This window comes from Ptiloglossa arizonensis, chromosome 4 (assembly GCF_051014685.1).
Source record: "Ptiloglossa arizonensis isolate GNS036 chromosome 4, iyPtiAriz1_principal, whole genome shotgun sequence".
Lineage (NCBI taxonomy): Eukaryota > Metazoa > Arthropoda > Insecta > Hymenoptera > Colletidae > Ptiloglossa > Ptiloglossa arizonensis.
The window spans coordinates 17,943,499-17,963,977 of NC_135051.1; the positions used below are offsets into that span (position 1 = coordinate 17,943,499).

At 40.9% G+C, this 20,479-nt stretch overlaps 1 protein-coding gene across 14 annotated transcripts in view; it reads right to left on the minus strand.

The window, feature by feature from the left end:
* Mtd (TLD domain-containing protein mustard) overlaps nt 1–20,479 on the minus strand; it is a 252,832-nt gene that overhangs the window by 85,215 nt on the left and 147,138 nt on the right. For 8 of the 14 annotated variants that reach the window (XM_076308372.1, XM_076308366.1, XM_076308362.1 and 5 more), the window contains exons 2-3: nt 9,655–9,723; nt 8,341–8,447 (exon numbers count right to left, since the gene is read on the minus strand). In XM_076308372.1, coding sequence (XP_076164487.1) covers nt 8,341–8,447; nt 9,655–9,723 — 176 coding nt within the window. Of the gene's footprint in view, nt 1–3,211; nt 3,566–8,340; nt 8,448–9,654; nt 9,724–14,248; nt 14,265–20,479 lie in introns of those variants that run through there. The other 6 variants (XM_076308377.1, XM_076308371.1, XM_076308376.1 and 3 more) reach the window with 3 other exon arrangements.

Genomic DNA, 20,479 nt, shown 5'->3' on the forward strand with positions numbered 1-20,479 from the left:
TCTTACCCGGTTACCAAGTTAACCCAGAAAGTGAAACGTTATCAGTGTATCAGGAGATTGAGTTCTGCTCGAAATCCTGGCCGAGGACAAAGAAAACCGGATTCGGGGACGTTCTTGCACCGACTGGCCTTGCTCCTTCCGCGAACGAGTTCTTAAGGATATCTGTGGCCCATGGTTCGCGTCCTTCCTCGTACTTTGAACCAATCTCTGTCAAACTAATTTGTTATTGTTACAAATCCTTCGTAGCGTGTCTCTATTTATCAACACTCGTTTCGAGGAATTGCGTGCTTGTTACATTCGTAAATTGTGCCCTCGAGAGTCACCAAAAGTGTTCTACACTGAACTAAAATGATTCTTTTGACTTACATTTCACACATACACTAATCTATATTTATTTCTATTTCGAATCACGTTTCACGGGACGATAACATCAAATTCAATCAAGATTCCATTCGTAATATTCTGAGCTTTATACAAAATAAATATACCAACCCACAGTATGTAAATTTACTTCTTTTTTTTTTTTTGAATAATATAATTCATTGTTCACCGATGTATAATTATTGTATAGTATATAATATTATATTGCAAAACTCCCAGTTTGTTACAGTTGTACCATGTATTATATGCTCGAAATATTTCTAAGTTTACGAGCGGTGTAATAAAAAAAAAAGTAAAATAAAATAAGGCAAAATATGCATGTATTTATATTCTTTACTCGTTTCGGTGTTTCTGGTATTATGGTTGTACGTATCGGGAAAAATTCAGCACCGTGTAATTCGATCGTGTGATCCCGAGAAACGTAATCTCAAGGAACCGGTACCGAGTTATCGAAAATCGAAATCGAGATTAAAATTACGAGACGACGCACGGGCACACTCCCTCGGAATGAGAAACGACATGGCAATGACTTTCTTGTTGCAAACGGTTCTCTCGTGTCGTGTGGGTCAGCCTTGGGCCCGGCATTGACTCGCTCTTAGGATGCTACGTGAGTTCCAACCGCGTAAGCAAATAAGTAGGAAAACGGACAAAATGGCACAATTGAGTATATTTATGCGAAGGATGCCTCGATGTAAGTAATTCAGTTTGTAAATTAATTCTGCGTCGTTCACAGAGCACAGGTACCTCTCGAGGTCTTTGATTTTTAATTGTCGCATACTCGAATCGAGGTATTAAAAAATCGAATCGATTTCTCGACCGTGTTCGAGAAAATTGAAAATTAAATTATCAATTGTATTGCATATTAAAAATTTAAATCGATCTTTTGAATCGATGGATTTTCAATCGAAACTAAGAAAATTAAATTATCAATTGTATCAGATATTGAAAAATTAAATCGATTTCTTGATCAAGTTCGAAGAAACTGAAAATTAAATTATCAATTGCATTACACGTTAAAAAATTAAATAGAATGTTTGACCAAGTTCGAAGAAACTGAAAATTAAATTATCAATTGCATTACACGTTAAAAAATTAAATCGATTTCTCGACCGAGTTCGAGAAAATAGAAAATTAAATTATCAATTCAACGCATTAAAAAATTAAATAGAATGTTTGACCAAGTTCGAAGAAATTGAAAATGAAATTATCAATTCTATTGCATGGTACGATATATATGAACGATCTATAGCCGTGTCCCTTCGCGGTGAATATTTATACGGATTAACAACGGAAACGTTTCTTAATCCCGTTTTAAAATTCCGTGGTAACAGTATACGTTATCATGTATCCGAGCTGACTCGACTGTTCTTGTTTCTTCTATTGCCGAACTACTGCGTCGCGCTAGAGACCCAAAGGAAAAATTTACACCGCTCTATAAGGCACGTATTGCACGCAAAAGCGAAACGATGTATTAGCACGACTACGTGAGTCGTATTTGTCTTCCAGGAATTAAATTCGTGCTATTTCCTCGGATCCGGTGCAAACTCATGTACCGTAATATTTGACAAATAAGAAAAAAATTCTTTCGTGTCTACTTCGCTACGATTTAACTCTGTCCCCATTTCTTGTAATATTTAATTATTTTTTTTCCTCGTTCGAATCGTATTTTCCCTCCAAATTGTCTTGAAACGAGGTTAGGTCTTGGAACCTAATTTATTCTCTTTAAAAAAAAAAATATTCACGATATTTTATATCTCCGCGAATTAATATTTTATCTTGTTACGGATAACAAAGTTGTTAGATAAGATGATAAAATAAAATGAAAACGAAGTCAGTTGTCTATCTACGATACTGTATCAGGAGTATCTTCTATTACGCAATAATTCGCGTTATTACGGCGAGGTACGGAAATAGTTTTTAATACAATGCTCCATCCGTTTTGCTGCACTAACATCTAACGATCGCACTAACAGGTGTTCCTAGAAAGTTGTTATACATGGAAAAGAATAATTTCCAAGATTTCTTGGTTCTATCTGCACTTGACCGTAAAGTCGCTGAGTTAGGTTAGGTGTACAGCAACGTGGAGTAGTATTTTCAAAATTTTCTCCAATAAAAAAATCTCAGAATTGTTAACTTACTCGCGAAAGGAGCCTAGTCGAATACAGTCAAGTGCACGCATAAAAAAAAACCTAAAAGTTACTTTTCATACAAAAAAAAAACTATTCAAAAAATTTCGTTACATCCTCGCAGCAGTACGATCGTCGAATCGGTAATATTCTCCCCATGAAAACGAGTCCAAACACGCCCCAATTCGGACCACATTCGATCACCCGCCACAAAAATCATTTTCCAAAATTTCTCGACCATCGAAAATCAAAAATGCTCCGAAATGTATCGTGTTTGTACTCATTCTCCTCGGGGGAACCTCGCCAATCGAATAACAACACTCTCGCGTAGATTCGATAACAAACCTACAAGAGAAAAAAAAAAAAAAGAAAAAAAAACACCAACGCCTACGTTCCTCAGTTACTTTCCATAAAAAAATCGCACGTTCTCTCGCATAAATCTACACTACGATTACACGCTACGTTCGAAAGATCATTCGGGAAGATAGTCGCGCAAAATTGGACGTTCGAAAGATCGTCGGAGAGATCATCGTGCAAAATTAAGCGTTACGTTCGAAAGATCACCGAAAAGGAAAGGTCACCGTCCAATATATCCAGAAATACCTGGATATTTACAATAACCACTACGAACGACTTTCGCGAAATCTCGAAACGGTCCCCCGTTTCACGAGATTCCAAGAAATCGATCACCGATTCTCGGTTACCAGTATCCAGGGGGGGCCCACTTCATGAAACGAAAGAACTACTCTCGTCGTTCGTTTCGACACTCGTCGTCTCGCGGTTCGAACGAAACCTGTCAGTTGTATCACTACCGAGTGCGGATGACGCGTTCGCGCGCAGCCTCGACGTTTTCAAGGTAACGCGGACACTGCTGTAATTACTGTTAGCGTCCACACGCTCGCGCAACGCGAGAGACGCGTTCGCGGTGTTTTCTTCTCGTTTTCTATCCGTTGCACTTTCGTTCGCGATCGTCGCGACCACTCGCGGATCGACGAGGTACGGTCACCTCTCGTCGACGGAAAAAACGCGTCGCGGAGACGTGGTCGTCGTCGATTCACTCCGTCGAACGATGCGCCACGACTACTCGCGCGAGCACCACCATGGCTGACGGACGACGATCATTGCTACCATGTCGACGTCGCGTCATCGTGTTGGCGCGATTATTTAATTTCAATGCACGTGGTTTATCGAGGCAGCGTGCTACAACTGGGCTTATCTCCCGCCGCCAGAATTCTTTGAATTAATTGCTCGCTTGGACGACGCACGCGCGCTACGAACGTGTCACCTCATAGATCGGTAGAGTTTACTTGGAAACGACTCGCGATCGAAGCTGGTGTACGTACAACCGACGCGACTCGGATAACTGGCGCTTCGACGACCGGTTGAACGACGAACAAACAGTGGTATCGATATCGAACCAGGAATCCAGATAAGCTCGATTTTTGAGAATTTAGCGTAGATAAATCGAGCAACGGATTGAAAGCTAGTTTTTCTTGCACGAGGTTGTGATAGAATGTTTTCGAGGTGGGTAATTTTGTTTTATTCGAGGAAAGTAGAGGGGGATTTTTTTTTTTTTTTTTTTAAGGATGTTGCTTTGATGTAATAGGTTGTGAAGATGGACGTTGGAACTACAGACGGTGAATTTATGTGTATAAATAATAATTTATGTGTATTAATAATAATAAGTTTGTGTTTACACCGGATGGTATACATTACCGATCGAGAGTTTGAATGTCTATCTTTGAACTGCTGTAACATCGTGGAAAATGATTGTACGGTAATGTTCATGGGGTCGTTTTAAAGGTCGAATCTTCTACTTTCACGTTTCTGTGTGAAATTCTCCTGAAAATCATGTTACACCAAAATACGGTTGAAAAAGTAACGATGGTTTCTAGACAAAATTTAGAAACTTCAATTAAGAAATTTTCGTCCCGTTTAAAATTACCGTGAATTTGAAGATCGAAGTCTCCCCTTTACAACGGTCCCTTAGAAGTTGTTATATGATTTTTTTCTACCGTGTTGTTCTTTTTGAATCAAATAGTGTTGTACTTTGAATTTGAAGATTGATAATGTTTCGGTCAAGTGTCCTCAAACTTTTGAGCGGTGCTGTAGGTGTGTCTTTGAAATTAACTAATATGAAGGGAAAATTAATTTGTAAATATAAGTAGCTTTATATTTCAATAATAATTATCACCAAGTATCTCGGTGAAAATATTGTTAATAACAGAGCGAGTCTAGCCAACGTCAACGGTTCTGTATAATTTTTCTTTATTTTTATTTACCAAAGAGTATGTAACTAGTAAATAAATAAATATTCCGATTTTTAGAAAAAGTACATAACAAGTAAATAAATAAATATTCCAATTTCCAAGAAAAATACATAACCATTGAATAAATAAATATTCCGATTTCTAGAATAAAGTAGACCAAATTAAATTGGCGATCAAGAGTCGCCTTTCGAGCTCAAAGGGTTAATAATTTCCAGTGCAATGATGTTCCTCGATCGTCACGAGTTCCCACGATGAAACACGAAGTTTAAAACCGACCGGTTGAGAAGCAGAGACACTTTTAATATTCGCCCAACACAACGAGACCCCCCCTCCCCCCCCCCCAATTAATTTCCCCGAGTTAATTGCCCCGGTTCCCGACGGGCAGCGCCATCTCTACCACCACGTGCACGTGCGCAATCAATTAAAATTTTAATCAGCGCGCAAGACGCGGGATTTTCGAATCTCACGGTCGAGCAACGACCGCCAAGAGTCGAGAACAAGTTTACAAAATTTTATAAACTTGTAAACTCTTTTTTTCAACACTCAGTGAAAACAAGACACTCATTGTCTGGTTATTTATTTATTTGTTTTACAGTTTAAGTCCCTCTGTACACAAATAATGGAAACAAAAATATAAAAAAAATATATATATAAATTGTAAAATAAATAAATAAACAGACGATCACCAGAAGTCGAAAACAAGTTTACAAAATTATGTACAAGTGTATATATATATTTCTTATATTTTTGTTTCCACGTATTGTTCGTATGCAATGGAATTGAAACCATAAAATAAATAAGTATCGCCTGGGGGAGGTCTGCAATGCGACACCACGGCTCACGAAGTGTATTCGATAGAATCCTGTGAGCACCACTCGATAATCGACGACTAATCGAACAACAGGAAAGTCGATACGCGGACATCAGACTTTCGAGAGTCTATCTCGAGAAAGAACCGACAAAGAACCGAGCTGGACTTATGGTGATCGCGAGGCAGGAATTTATAAACCGCGACAGACGTTCGTTAACCCGTTCGCTGTTTAATAAAGCGACGGATTGTGTTCAGGACAATATCTCTTTATGAAGTGGAGACCACTTGTAGGGCCGTGTGGATTTCTCGATGAGTCATTCACCCCTCCCGGACCGATGTGACCGGCCATGATCGGTTTTCGTGAAAATTTGAACGAGGTTCCACGAGGTCTACACGAACGAGATACTTGTTTTTAGGTAGACTTTTTAAGTATGCAATTGTTATAGTGGAATATTACCTTATTTTATGATGTATTATTATAGCGTAATTATTTAACGAACTTTATAGTATATAGTGTAATTATTTAACGAATTTCATAGTATATAGTGTAATTATTTAACGAATTTCATAGTATATAGTGTAATTATTTTACGAACTTCATAGTATATAGTTTATATTATTTTACGAACTTCATAGTATATAGTTTATATTATTTTACGAACTTCATAGTATATAGTTTATATTATAAAGTATGGTTGTAGGTGGATAATTTATAAGTAAATATAAACTTCATATTGTAAAATGGTACTACAATACAAACTTCGTATTATAAAGTATTATTACAATACAAACTTTACATTGTAAATTATTTATTATATTGTTTTTTTTTTTTTTAATATCTCGAAATATTTAAACAATTATGTAAGTTCCTACATACCTTACCACATCGCGTATGTGACAATATAATTCTCCGTACATGTGACAAAATAATCACCGTACTGTACACGTGACGAAACAATCACTGTACTGTATATGTGACAACATAACACCACCGTATATGTGACAAAATAATCACGGTACCGGTTAAGAGTTAAAACGTTCGGACAAATTCCTCGATTAACCGACGATACCGTGGTAACGGTAATTAGATAAATTTCCACGGACAACCGGGGGAATTCGGTCGACTGTCATTTGGCAAATCCTCGCCGCCCATTAAAGGCACACAGGCGCGCGTGCACGTCCGTGTGTTATGAATGCACGGTGCACCCGATATCTAGGTTAGTCGCGCGGCTGACACGGATTCTGTGTTTAATAAAGTGCTCGCCGGGACCGCCCGGTGCTCCGAGATTTAAATTTTCCTGGCAATCTCGCGCAAATGACAGTGTTTCGTGGCGATCGACGTCGATATAACCATAAACGGAACAATAATGCGAACCTACTCGCGGAAGATCTCGCGTGACGATCGGGCAACCTCTTATCGGCTATGGTGGCGCCACCTAGCGTGATTTTTATACCGACCGTGCGACTGCTCAAACAATACCACTCTCGTGGTCTGTTTCACGTTTGAGAAATTTCCATTCCGATTTCTTTTTCTTTGTGTACACGTATTCTGATTATTTCTGCGAGTACAATATTATTATTATTATTATAGGTTACTACGGATATTAGTTATTAGTATTATTATTATTATTGGTTATTACTGGTATTAGTAATTATTATTATTATTGGTTATTACTGATATTAGTTACTAGTATTATTATTATTATTGGTTATTACTGGTATTAGTTATTAGTACTATTATTACTGGTATAGTTTCCTTACAGATTCGATATCCGACTCCATACCCGTTTATATGTTCCTCGATGGAACAAAATACCAGTTCCTTCGAACAAACTTGTTTCTTTTTCGAAAATATCATTTCTTTCGCGTTTTTTTTTCTTTTTTTAAATTAATCGGATATTTATTTTTCAAATCGGTGGGTAGTTTCTGTCCTTTGAAAAATGAATGGCTAGCTTCTACGATCGATTCGAGTACGAATGAAACGAGGCGGCGGTGGTCAATTGGACGATGTTGGTTCGCGTTTGAGAGACACTGTCGCGGATCGTCGGTGGAAAACTAGCGGGAAATTCGCGGATAAATCTCGCGCGAAGAATGTCGATTAAAGGAACGCGCGAAGCGATCGATCAAACCTGGCGTTTGTGCCACTTTAAGAAAGTAAGTCAATGTGATTCGCACGAGTAAGGTTGCGTTCGACGCTTAGCGCCAATCACGAGACCTTCGTTCGGTCTGGATCGCTCTAACCGTGCACGGTTAGGCTGCGATCGAGTCGATTCCTAAAGCTTCCGCGATTTTTTCGCCTACCCTGTACACGATAAGAGTTAACGTCTCCGTCGATCAAAATTTCTCGAAACATCGACCGATTCGAGCGTCTATCCAACGTTTTCGACGAATTAGAATAAATTCGTCGGACATCTAAAAATATAAACAATGCACACCATTATGGGAACAAAAAAAAAAAACAATTTTCAATTCTGGTGCTTCGAAAAAGTGACAGAACGACCGTATAAATAGTATTTAACAAAGATTTCAATCAAAGTAGTTGATTCGTACACTTTTCTTTTACTACACTTTAAGAGCTCGTATCTTCCTTAAAGATATTACTTTTGTCCTTTAATTGTTCTTTTTAGAAATTTCAAGACGGAAAATATACTCGGTTGTGGTAACAATTTTTGTATTCTTATTCGAGAAGTTTGAAAATGTTCTATTTTCAGACGTCCGACGAACCGATTACGTATCGAAAGAGATCACTTACCCTTTGAGAGCTTATCGACGGATTCGAAGCGTCCTTCGACTTTATTCCGCAAAGAATCCAAATCGAACGGTGTCGTGAATCCGTGATCCACGCTGCGGCTCTTGCTCCTGTGAAAAGGAAACGATCGATTATCGATCGAAAAGACCGCCCCCGGACGCTTTCACCGTGTACTTATCGTCTCTATCTTGAGAGCTTCGTATCGAATTCGCGAGAAAAAAAAAGAAGAAAAAAAAAACACGTTCGTATTACGAGTAGACGAGTCGAGTAGGGGCAAAAAAGAAAAGAAAAGAAAAGAGAACAGAATGCAGAGAGGGAGAGAAAAGAAGAAAAAAAACTATGAAGAAAGCCAAGACGAACTCGTTAAACGTGGTATTATTACTCAGCATGGAGTTTTCTCTGCAAAAGCGGGGCCAGTGATGCGCGACGCGATGTAATTTCACGATGCAACGAACCATGCGTGGCATTAACGAACTCCACAAGACGAATCTACGAACGAATGACCGACGAAGACAGCGAGCAACAATGGGGGTGGACCCGTGTGAATGAAATTACTCGGGAAGAAAAGAAAAGGAAAAAAAACAAAACAAAACAAAAACAACTTTCACGAACGAGGGAACGACGGTGGGCGCGAACCGAATTACCCGGACGCTGCAACAGGTAACGAGTAGAAATTCGATAAGTGTTCACTCGGTCTCGCGCGCGGTGTCCTGGTATTCCGGGTACAATTAAGGAATCGTTGTAATTAAAATTTCTAATTTGACCGTCGGTCGGTAAGATGATATTTCGTTTGGATGGTTGGTACTGGGGGTGGGTCTTTTACGACCCCGTTATTGTTTCCAAGAGGATTGTTCCTTTAATTGGATTAACGAGTGAATATTAAAACGGAGCAATGGTATTTGCGGAGAATGGTAATTATACTGGTAACTGTACTAAATATAAGAAATATAATATCGGTTAGGCAACGATACCAGACTAGAAATGGTAATTATACTGATAACTGTACTAAATATAAAAAATGTAATATATCAGCGAGGAAACGATACAGAATTAGATTCGCGTAGGTGATTGTACCGATGCTCGATCGTTGGTTTCGATTATTGTTCAATTTTTTGATTTTGGGTGCGATATAGGTGATTCAATTGTGTGAATATTCGTGACACCCTATAGATGGTAATTTCCCGAGTTCTAGGTGGTAATTCGTGCAATTTCGAAACGAATCGAAGGCGTTTACTCGGATGCATAGTCACGGTTGCCTCGCCGGCGTGCTTGCTATTCATTGGTCGGCCATTCGTATTCAATTACTGTGTCGCATACCTGAAATAAGATGCAGTGAGGTTCTCCGTTGATCTCGAATGCGTAACATCTTGGGACATACGCCGGGACCTGAGATGCAACAAACAATCCAAAACAACGGCAGTGTGAATACATGCGTCTACGTGCCAAAATGCTTAAAACAAAATTACGAAATTATAAACAGTAGCGTGATAGCGATCGGGGAGAAACGAACGACTTCCTGTCGCGTGAACTATATGTATACGTATATATATACACACACGGTGTGTCGATGGACGAACGAAAATTGTTCGACAAACATTTATTTTCCATTTCCGTGTATTCGTTTCTCTCCGAACAAGTACATATGTAAATATATATATGTGTCAATTAATGGTACATTGAACCAAAATAAAAAAAAAAGAAAAAACAGAAAAAGCGCTCAACGGTGATTGCAGTTTGGGTAAATAAAAGTTGAATGAACTACCGGTAAATAAATCGTGGACGCTCCGACATTAACGGATTATTAAACTTTCCAATTTGAAATATAAAACTCCGTCTTGCGCAAGCCAGTAATATGAAAATACGATCGTAACACGTTCTCTTCGAATGCTCATGCAATTAATTCGTATGGATACTTTCTTGATACATTTCGAACAAATCTCACCTTTTGTAGTTCTCCACAATCGAATATATAAGTGATTCATATTGCTTTTTATAGTTTTATAGATCTGTAGTCATATATTTTAATGGATTATAGCTCTATATTTCTATATTTCTATAGTACTATAACTCTACATTTCTATATTTCTATAGTACTACAGCTCTATATTTCTATAGTACTATAGCTCTCTATTTCTATAGCTCTCTATTTCTATAGCTCCCTATTTCTATAGCTCTATATTTCTATAGTACTATAACTCCATATTTCTATAGTACTATAGCTCTATATTTCTATAGTACTATAGCTCTCTATTTCTATAGCTCCCTATTTCTATAGTACTACAGCTCTATATTTCTATAGTACTATAGCTCTATATTTCTATAGTTCTACAGTAATGTGTTCTCATAGTCCTGTAGTCCCATAGTTGCGTGACTCAATGACCGTAAAATTCGTCACGCATCATCGAATAGTCGCACAGTTCTATTATCCTAGACGAACACAGTCGCGTTCATCGTATAGTTGAACAGTGATGCACTCGAATAGTCGTATAATCACATACTTGTATACGTGTCACGGTCGCGTACTCAACATATTGCGAACACTGTCAACGATATCCTCAGATACGTGTTCGATAAGTGTCCTACGCAAATATATACCTAAAACCACCACATGCAAACCATAGTGAGAAATTTGTACTCCGATGACAAAACGGTCCCGTTCAAATAAGTAAATAAAAATCGCGCGAAATGGTACGCGTCTATTTCTACGAGAGTAACGATCCGGGTGATGCGCCATTTGCATAATTTCACGAGGAACGTCGGGACACGGGCACTCGACGAGAGAGAATATCGTGTCACGAGGATCCATGGGCTGGAACTCCAGCTGGAGTCACTCGATTCGAAACGATGCATCTGCTCTCCCATCTGTATCGTCGCTACGCTAATTGCTCCGAACACTTTAATTCGATTAGCGGCCAATCGTGACGAGTTCACCCGTCACCACCGATCTGCATTCGACCTCACCTACACTCCCATTTTCATGATCCTATGTGTATTCCTCGACGTCAGTGACTAATCCAGCTGCACACTGCGTCGACAGGCTAATTCTTTGTTACTAAACTTCTAGGGACCGTGTCCTCCTCCGATACTAAACCCCTAAACACTATCCTCTGTCACTAGAGGACACTCTATTATCAGTTTATTTTGCTACAAATTGTTCTCTATTGTTAAACCTCTTTCTTCGTTACTAGAGCCCTAAGGACTATCCTCCTCTGTTACTAGACCCCTAGATATCGTGTCAACCTTTTAATACCAGACCTCTTCCTTTGTTACTAGAGTCCTAAGGACCACCCTCCTCCGTTACTAGACCTCAATTTCATATAGTCGGAAAGCTTGCCACAAATTGTCCTCTGTTACTATACTCCTAAGAACCATTCTCCTCTGTTACTTCCTTTGTTACTGGAACCCCAAGGATCATCCTCCTCTGTTACTAGACCCCAAATTCATATGGTCCAAAAGCTTGCCACAAATTATCCTCTGTTACTATACTCCTAAGAACCATCCTCCTCTGTTACCTCCTTTGTTACTGGAACCCCAAGGATCATCCTTCTCTGTTACTAGACTCCAAATTCAAATGCTCAAAAAGCTTGCCACAAATTGTTCTCCGTTACAATACTCCTAAAAACCATCCTCCTCTGTTACTAGACCCCTAGGGATCGTATCCTCCTTCAGTTACCAGACCTCTTCCTTTGTTACCAGAGTCCCAAGGACCATCCTCCTCTGTTACTAGACCCCAATTTCATCTAATCGAAAAGCTTGCCACAAATTGTCCTCCATTACCATACTCCTAAGAACCATCCTCCTCCGTTACCTCCTTTGTTACCGGTACCCCAAGGATCATCCTCCGTTACCAGACCCCAATTGCGTACGGTCGAAAAGCTTGCCGCGAATTGTTACGTCTTTCCACGCCAAAAGACGGACACATAACGGGTCCGTGTCGTTACTTTTCGCCCGCTTGTTTGCCTACGAACTTTACGATCGGTACGATCGCCGAAATCTCGCTGACTAACGGGCCGGGTATTTTCGGAAGCGGGACAGTGTCACGTTTGGCAAGTTGCCCTACGCGCGGGCGAAACAATCGTCGTGCACGAGACGCGGAGACGTACGTTACACGCAGATACGTAACGTGGAAAACAAACAAACAGCGTCGCGAAAGAACTGCTGCCTCGCGACGCGAATACAAGCGCGAGCGACCGCGAAAGAACCGTTGCTCGCGCCCGAAAGGGGGACAGAGGGGAGCCCCCTGTTCCCTCCCCCTTCACCCCGCGGGTTCTGTGTCACTAGTATCAAGATATACACGGATGTACCGTTGGTGTGTCGCAACCGTGAGTGGACGATTTACTGGTGCTTGGACGCGCACTTCCAGTACGCGGTTTCGTGTAAATACGTAAACGGGAAGTGCGTAGGTAAGACCACGGGCCGATATTTCATACCGTCTATTAATATGTGGGCAGTCGTGGAGTCAATAAAGCCCACTGTCGCACCGAGACTCGGCGGGAGATATAAATAATAAATTTGACCGCGGCGCGCCAATCGGTCGACCGTGCGAAAATACAAGAGCGGATCGCCAAGGAAAAACAGGTTTGGAAGACGGTTAATTATTCCGAGTTCCTCGACGACCGGGGGAGGGGAAATTGCGAGCGACACTGCACGCCGGGAAAACGAGAAGGGTGCAGAGAGAAGAAATTGCTGCTCGATGCATTGAACGGGACCTGGGTTTACTTTTTTTTGTTTTTTTAGAGCACACGAGGACTGGAGTTGCAAGCCAATGCGTTGGAGAATAGAAATATGGAGCTATAAAACTATAGAAATGCAGTACTATAAAACTCTAGAAATATAGTACTATAAAACCCTAAAAATATAGTACCGTAGAACTCTAGACATACAGTACTATAGAACTCTAGAAATATAGTACTATAGAACTCTAGAAATATAATACTATAGAACTCTAAAAATATAGAATTATAGAACTATAGAACTGTAAGCTATTAAAATATATGAATCTGTAGAAATATAGAAATGTATGCTTTTGAGTTTATAGAATCAAAAGAGTTTACAGCTAGTAGGGAAGAGAATTTGGACGATGGAGCAGAATATAGTTGCTAGGCAACTCGAAAAACCCTATACGAATCAATTCCAACTCGTAGGAGGTGACATTGAACTCAGAGGACCCTGTAGGAACGACCCTGGACTCATGAAAGGTGATATTGTACTCGGAGGATCTTGTAAGAATGACTCGAGACTTGTTGAAGATGATATCGAACTAAAGAAACCTTGTAGGAATGACTCTAGACTATTGAGAGATGATATTGAACTTAGAAGACCCCATAGAAAGAATTTTAATCTCACGAGAAACAATCTTGAACTCGAAAGACCTTGTAGGAGTGACTTCAAACTTGTGAAAGTTAACAGAACTCAAAGCACTACCTACTCAAAGCAAACACTACACTACCTTATCCAAATCGTTGAAACTGTGCACCTGAAGATCACAGGACCCAACCAGTTATTACTCATGACCACTCGGATCCATTACGATTATCATAGGACCCATTGGACCCAGTTCGCAACATATGGACCATCCAGAAGTTACAAAAACCTTCCTCCAATATGATCCAAGATGTCTCTGCTATCTCAGAAGTTCTCCAAGTCCCAAGACTCTTCAAAATACCAAAGGACACTACCCCAAAATCTATCGTTATCATATCCAACATGGCCAAAATCGTCAAAAACGATTCCTCCGAGCTCTAATCCAACGCTTCGAGCTCCCCAACTTCCTATATCCCTCTACCCAAGCACCCAGGTGCGAGAGGCCCCGAATCACGACGTATCGGGCCCACACAAATCCCAATGCTCTTCCCCCAGATCGCAAAAAATGACCACAGTCGACCTCTCCAAATCTGGGGCTATCAATTACCGAGTCCTTTGGGCCGGGCGCTATACACCCACGGATGCTACTAGGCAGGCCGAAATCAGGTTCCTCGAGTCTGACGTCATCCGTGTACGCGTTCCCGCGAGTTCAGAAACGCTCGTAGCGGGCCCCGTTGCCCGTAGACATCTCGGAATCCTGCTCCTCGACTCGTCTCGTTGGCCAGGATCCCACTACCATCGGTGAGGAATCACCTGTACAGCTACCAGTCGATCCATCCTCGTCGTTATTTTTACTCGCCCGTAGGTGTGTACAGTCTGCACCAGCCTGTAGATCGTAGTATGGTTTCGAACGTCTCCGTTCGTCCAGGTGTCCGGGGCAATTTCGCCCGGAAGCCTCGCCTTTTTAACAACCACGTCCGATAATTATTCCCTCGCAGCAGGTGAACGAGTCTCGTTCGACACGGCAACTGTAAACACATCCTCCGTGTTCAACGGTCCGCGTTAACGTTACCAAGCGGAATTTCAACTGTTGCGTGGGGGGGTAGTCAGGCAGACAGGCGATACAGCCCCACTATAAAGGCTAACGCGTCGTTGGTTTATGCACAGGCCCTGGGTTAATACTTACGCTCGATTTCACGTTTCAGGAGCTCGTCGATCGCCTCGTGCCAAGCCACGAGCGGACGCGCTTCTGCGTTGCTCTTCTCAGCTCGCGGTCGAACGAACGGGCACCGAAAATCGTTTATTAAAATTTACGAAAGCGTTCGTTCTTCTCCTCGAACAGGTTCCAGGACGATTCCACACCGGTGTTGTATTCATCGTAACGACGTAATGATACGTTTCGCTCGCGAGTGGTCGTTTTCTTCGTCGCTCGGTGGTCGTGTCCAGGACACGTTTCGCCATCCGTGTCTTTCATTTTTCATCATCTCCACCCCGGTTTTTTTCTCCGGGCCTCGTTTTCATGGAACATTTACCCGTTTGCGGAGAACCTTGGGCTGGTATAACCGCGACGTACGATTCGGAGGACTGTACACGGTTGGTTCGAGATTATCGCGGACCCGTGGATTATCCCCGGGTTTGAGGCCACCTTATCGATCGACACGAGGAGGAGAGATAACGTCCTGGCGGCACTCCAAATTGAACAGATGCTCCGCGTAAAAATATGATAATCGGTCAATAAAGCGGGATATCTGGAAGCAAATTTGCCGTCTCGTATCTTCGCGTTTTACCCCCTCACCACCCTCCCCTTCACTGTTTTACCATCCTGTTGTCCGTTTCGCAACCAATGTCCCCTATTTTCTTTCAAAGATAATCGCAAGCACTGGCCTACATTTTGCGTTGTCTCTTCCGTCTCGGATCTCTCGTAACGTCGATTCACACTGCTGGAAAATTCTCTCTGCCCACGTAACAATTGTGTGAATAATAAATTTTAAATGGAATCTTTTTTCTTTCGATCTGGAGCCAATACCGTTACGTTTTATTTTGTATTTTGATTCCTACCGTTCCGTTAATTCGTGATTTTTGGGGTTCCATTTACATGGAGTTTTTCTTTTTTTTTCAATCCAGAGCCAACATCGTTCCGTTAATTCGTGATTTTTGGGGTTTCATTTACATGGAGTTTTTCTTTTTTTTTTTCAATCTAGAGCCAAAACAGTTACGTTTTATTTTGTATTTTGATTCCTATCGTTTTGTTAATTCCTGATTTTCGGGGTCTCGTTGCGCAAGAACGTGTGAATAAACAATTTGAAATGTACTCGTCGAGCTCGAGCGTGCAATATATCCTTTTTCGTGTTTTATTTGTATTTTCACTCGTGCGTTCTCGTCGGCACTCGTGGTGCCCGATGTGAACGTTCGGTATTATTGCGCAAGAGCGTGTACATTAAGAGTTAGATGTAAAATTTCCGAAAATTCGTTTCATTTCGCACATTTCTTCCCACTTTTTCGTTTAAATCGCGCGAGAACGTGTAACCGAAAAAAATTTCACGTGTTGCAACATGCTTTTTGTATTTTTGAAAACAAAATTCCATTTGCACTCTCGTTCCTAGTTTTTTCGTCGTTTCTCCATAATTTTGTAATTATTAATTATTTCCCAATTGTGAATCAGAAATTTTCTTAATTTCGTCACGAGTTGAAATTAGTTACGATTTGTAAATTCACGATAGAATTATCGAAAAGATTCGAGCCGGGCAACGTGTCTTGTATGTTTCTTTCTTTCTTTTTTTTTTTTTTCTATAATTCCCGTTTTATTCGTCAACTGGAGACGTCGTTTCGAAACGCAATACCGTCGGTTCGAGGCGAACGAAACCGCTCGGCACTATTTTCGCCCACGTATCGAAAACGAGCATGGCTGTGAACCAAGTCAGCGTTTTTCGTAGATGCTCGGGTCCGATAACGAGTCTGTCCGTCTCGGTGCATCGGCGTCGGGTCGCATCGGTCCGATCGCGGTGCAATTGCGCGCGCCGATCGTCCCGAGGCGTAGCGCGGTGCTTGGAAACGGGTTTCCAGGCGACGTACAAGGCAGAAAGAGAATCGCGCCGGCGGACTTCCATCGGAAGGGAGAAAGGTGACCCCGTGCACGGTGTGTAGCAGCACGTAGGCCGGGACTGTTTCGAAATTTCCTGCGACACCTGCGTCCGACGGGTTCTTCCCGGCAGACGTTTCGTAAATACGTCCGTCTACGAACAATGGGACACGCGGCTTCGAAACGCACCCGGTCGTGTGTCCTCCAGACGGTGGCCACCGGGAACTCGAATCGAGTTACGGTCGAGTAACTTCTCTACGGTGGCGCCGCGAGTACTGCTTCGATTTTTCTCCGTACGAGTATACTCGATTCCCGACTTGGTTACTCGAGTACGTTTCGGTGACATTCGACTCGCAGGAATGTTCGATCATTTGGAGACTACTCGAGTAATTCATTATTCAAATACTGTTTGAATAGGTGCGTCTAGTCTAGTGATATTCGAATAGGTGATTGTTCCAGGGCTATTTGAGTAGACGATTATTCCAATACTACACGAGTAGGGCTATTTGAATAGGTGTGAGTATTCCAGTGATATTTGAATAGGTGATTGTTTCAGGGCCATTTGAGTAGTCGACTATTCCAATACTACTCGAGTAATTTATTATTCAAATACTGTTTGAATAGGTGTGAGTATTCCAGTGATATTTGAATAGGTGATTGTTCCAGGGCTATTCGAATAGACGATTATTCCAATACTACACGAGTTAGGTGATTATTACAGGGCTATTTGAATAGATGTGACTATTCCAGTGATATTTGAATAGGTGATCGTTCCAGGGCTATTCGAGTACACGATTATTCCAATACTACACGAGTAGGTGATTATTCCAGGGCTATTTGAATAGACTATTCCAATACTACACGAGTGGGTGATTATTCCAGGATTATTTGAATAGGTGACTATTCCAATACCATTCGAGTACTCAAGTATTCCAATACTAATGAACAGTTGACTGCTCCAGTATTATCAAAGTATCTGTTCGGATATTATTCGAATATTTGACTACTCTGATACCATTTGAGTACTTCACTATTCCAAGAACGTTTGAATAGGTTCAAGTATCTGATTATCCTAGTACCGCTCGAATATTTGATTATTTCAATGCCATTCGAATATCGAATTGTTCCACAACCGTTCGAATACCTCACTATTCGAATACCATTTGAATAGTTGCTTGTACCACTATCGCTCGAGTACTCGAATATTCCCATATTGTTCGAACAGTCGAAAATTCGAATACTATTCGTCGAGTACTCGACTATTTCGACGCGATCAGAAGCAATCTGTTCGCTAGAAATAAATTCTCGCGTCTGCGCAAGGATTCCTTACGTTCTGTAACCGTTCGAGAAGTGCATCTCTTTGGGTATTCGCAAAGATGTTAGAACCCATTCATCATAGACGACTGACCAAAACGAAGACTACACCTCGCACTTATCGAAAGAAGATAAGAGAGGAAACAGCGTTGCAAGTTGATTTACAACGTCGATCTGGTCACGTTCCAGTTACAGTTCGATAAAATATTATTCAGTTCTCGTTCGAGAAGCGCAATATTTTAACGGATCCCGACTGAAACGTGACCGTGTGCCGCGACTGGACCGCTACTGTAAATCAAGTCCACGGATCCGGCCGTGGTCAGAATATAGTCCGAAACAATATTCTGCGACAAGTTCGCCAACGAGGATGCATACTTGTGTTTTTCATCACGAACCGCTGAATACATCTGCTCGAATTTAATTCGAATACGACTCATTTTTCACGTTTGAAGAAGAACACGACCCTGACTATAAAGAAGAAACACGAAATACAAACTTTTAACATTGAACATTACCAATCTTTCGACTCGAAACTTTCTCCAATATATTATACGTTCAAAAATAATACCACTTGGTACTCAACTCGTACACAAAATTACTTGTATACAAAATTATACTTCTCTCGTTTTGATGACCGATCGAGTGTACTTTATCATACGAAATCCTCAATAGTGACAAAAAAGCAATTACATTTTAATACATATTTCGCGTTAAAGATTTCCAGCTGCTCGAGCGACTAGAATGGTGGTACGTTCAAAAATAAAATGCTCGCGTCAGAAGCAGAGAAGGGAACCTAAATTTTAATTAAAAGCGCGCGTCCTGAACAAACGAGAACTTTTCCACGAAGTTTCCAGGCGATATAAGCTCTCCCACCCGCGTGGTCATTTCGTCGTCTGCGGCTCTCACGGGCAACGTCGTCTCGCGAACCAGCACCAGCTCGCTTTTATTCGACGCTGAGAAAGAAAGGAAAGAAAGAAAAAAAAAAGGGGAAAAAAAACTAGGCCTCACCGTTTAAACGCTCGACTGGCTTTTTTTTCCGTGGCGTCATTACCGGGAAAACATTTTTGTCCCGAGCGGCGTCATTGTATCTCGCCGAACGCAATATCGGGCCGCGTGCCCGACGACGTTGCTTATTGTGCAAGTATCCGATCAATCGATGACTTTTATTATTTCAGCCGCGCGTTATTACCTCGTATCCAGTTATGAAGATCTGTACGCAATAAAGAATATATATATATGTATTTATAAATATATTCTTTATTGCGTACGAATATATGCATACATACGTATACATACATATGCAAACATACGTATATACATATTTTACATATGCATACATACGTACATACATATTTTACATATGCATACATACGTACATACATATTTTATATATGCATACATACGTACATACAAACATATACATACATATATACGTACGTACATACAAACATATTCATACATATATACGTACGTACATACAAACATATACATACGTACGTACATACAAACGTATACGTACATATATACGTACGTAAACACAAACATATACATACATACATATATACGTACGTACACACAAACATATACATACATACATATACACGTACGTACGCACAAACATATGCATACACAAACATATGCATACACAAACATATGCATACACAAACATATATTATATATTATATATATATTTCCTCCAGTGATGTCCGTCGATAATGTTTCCCACGTGCTGGGAAACACATCACCGTTGAGTCAAGCACGGTCTTTATCGATTGATTGCGATTTATGTCGTTTTTCGCGTGCGAAAATCCTTGAAGTCGACGACACTTCTCGGAATATCGTTAGAGTAGCGTCGCGGTGCACGACGAGACGACCAATGAACAAAAAAAACGAAAAATCGTATATGCATTTGACAAATTGAGATTTTATTACAATGCTGCGATGTATTTCGTTTTTGAAAATCAAGATAATGGAATGGTCGAGGACTCCTCGTGTTTATTGCGCGCGTTTCGATTGAAATTTCGTTTCTCCTCCGATGCAGAACTAAGTTTAGCGGTGTAATCTTATTTATCGATAGTCTGTGGCGGGCTGCCAACTGTATACCCGTATTTCGGTCGTTTTGGCGACGCGAGACGGTGCAAGATAGGTGGATTTCAAAATTTACATCGTCACAATACGGTTCACGTGAAGTAAACCGTTCCGTGCCACCCGGATAACTGACATTCTCGCGCCTCGTGTAACTGAAACGATTGTGCGCTAACGGCTGAAATAATTTCATATTATCGAATGATATTACACCTTCCCGAATAAGCGAAGCACGTTCAACCCGGATAACTGAAATAATTTCACCCTGGATAATTAATTTACCGAAAGAACATCTCGAGTAAGTTAAGTAACTATATTCACAGCACGAATACGATATTTCCATTCCGGATGTTTGGTTCA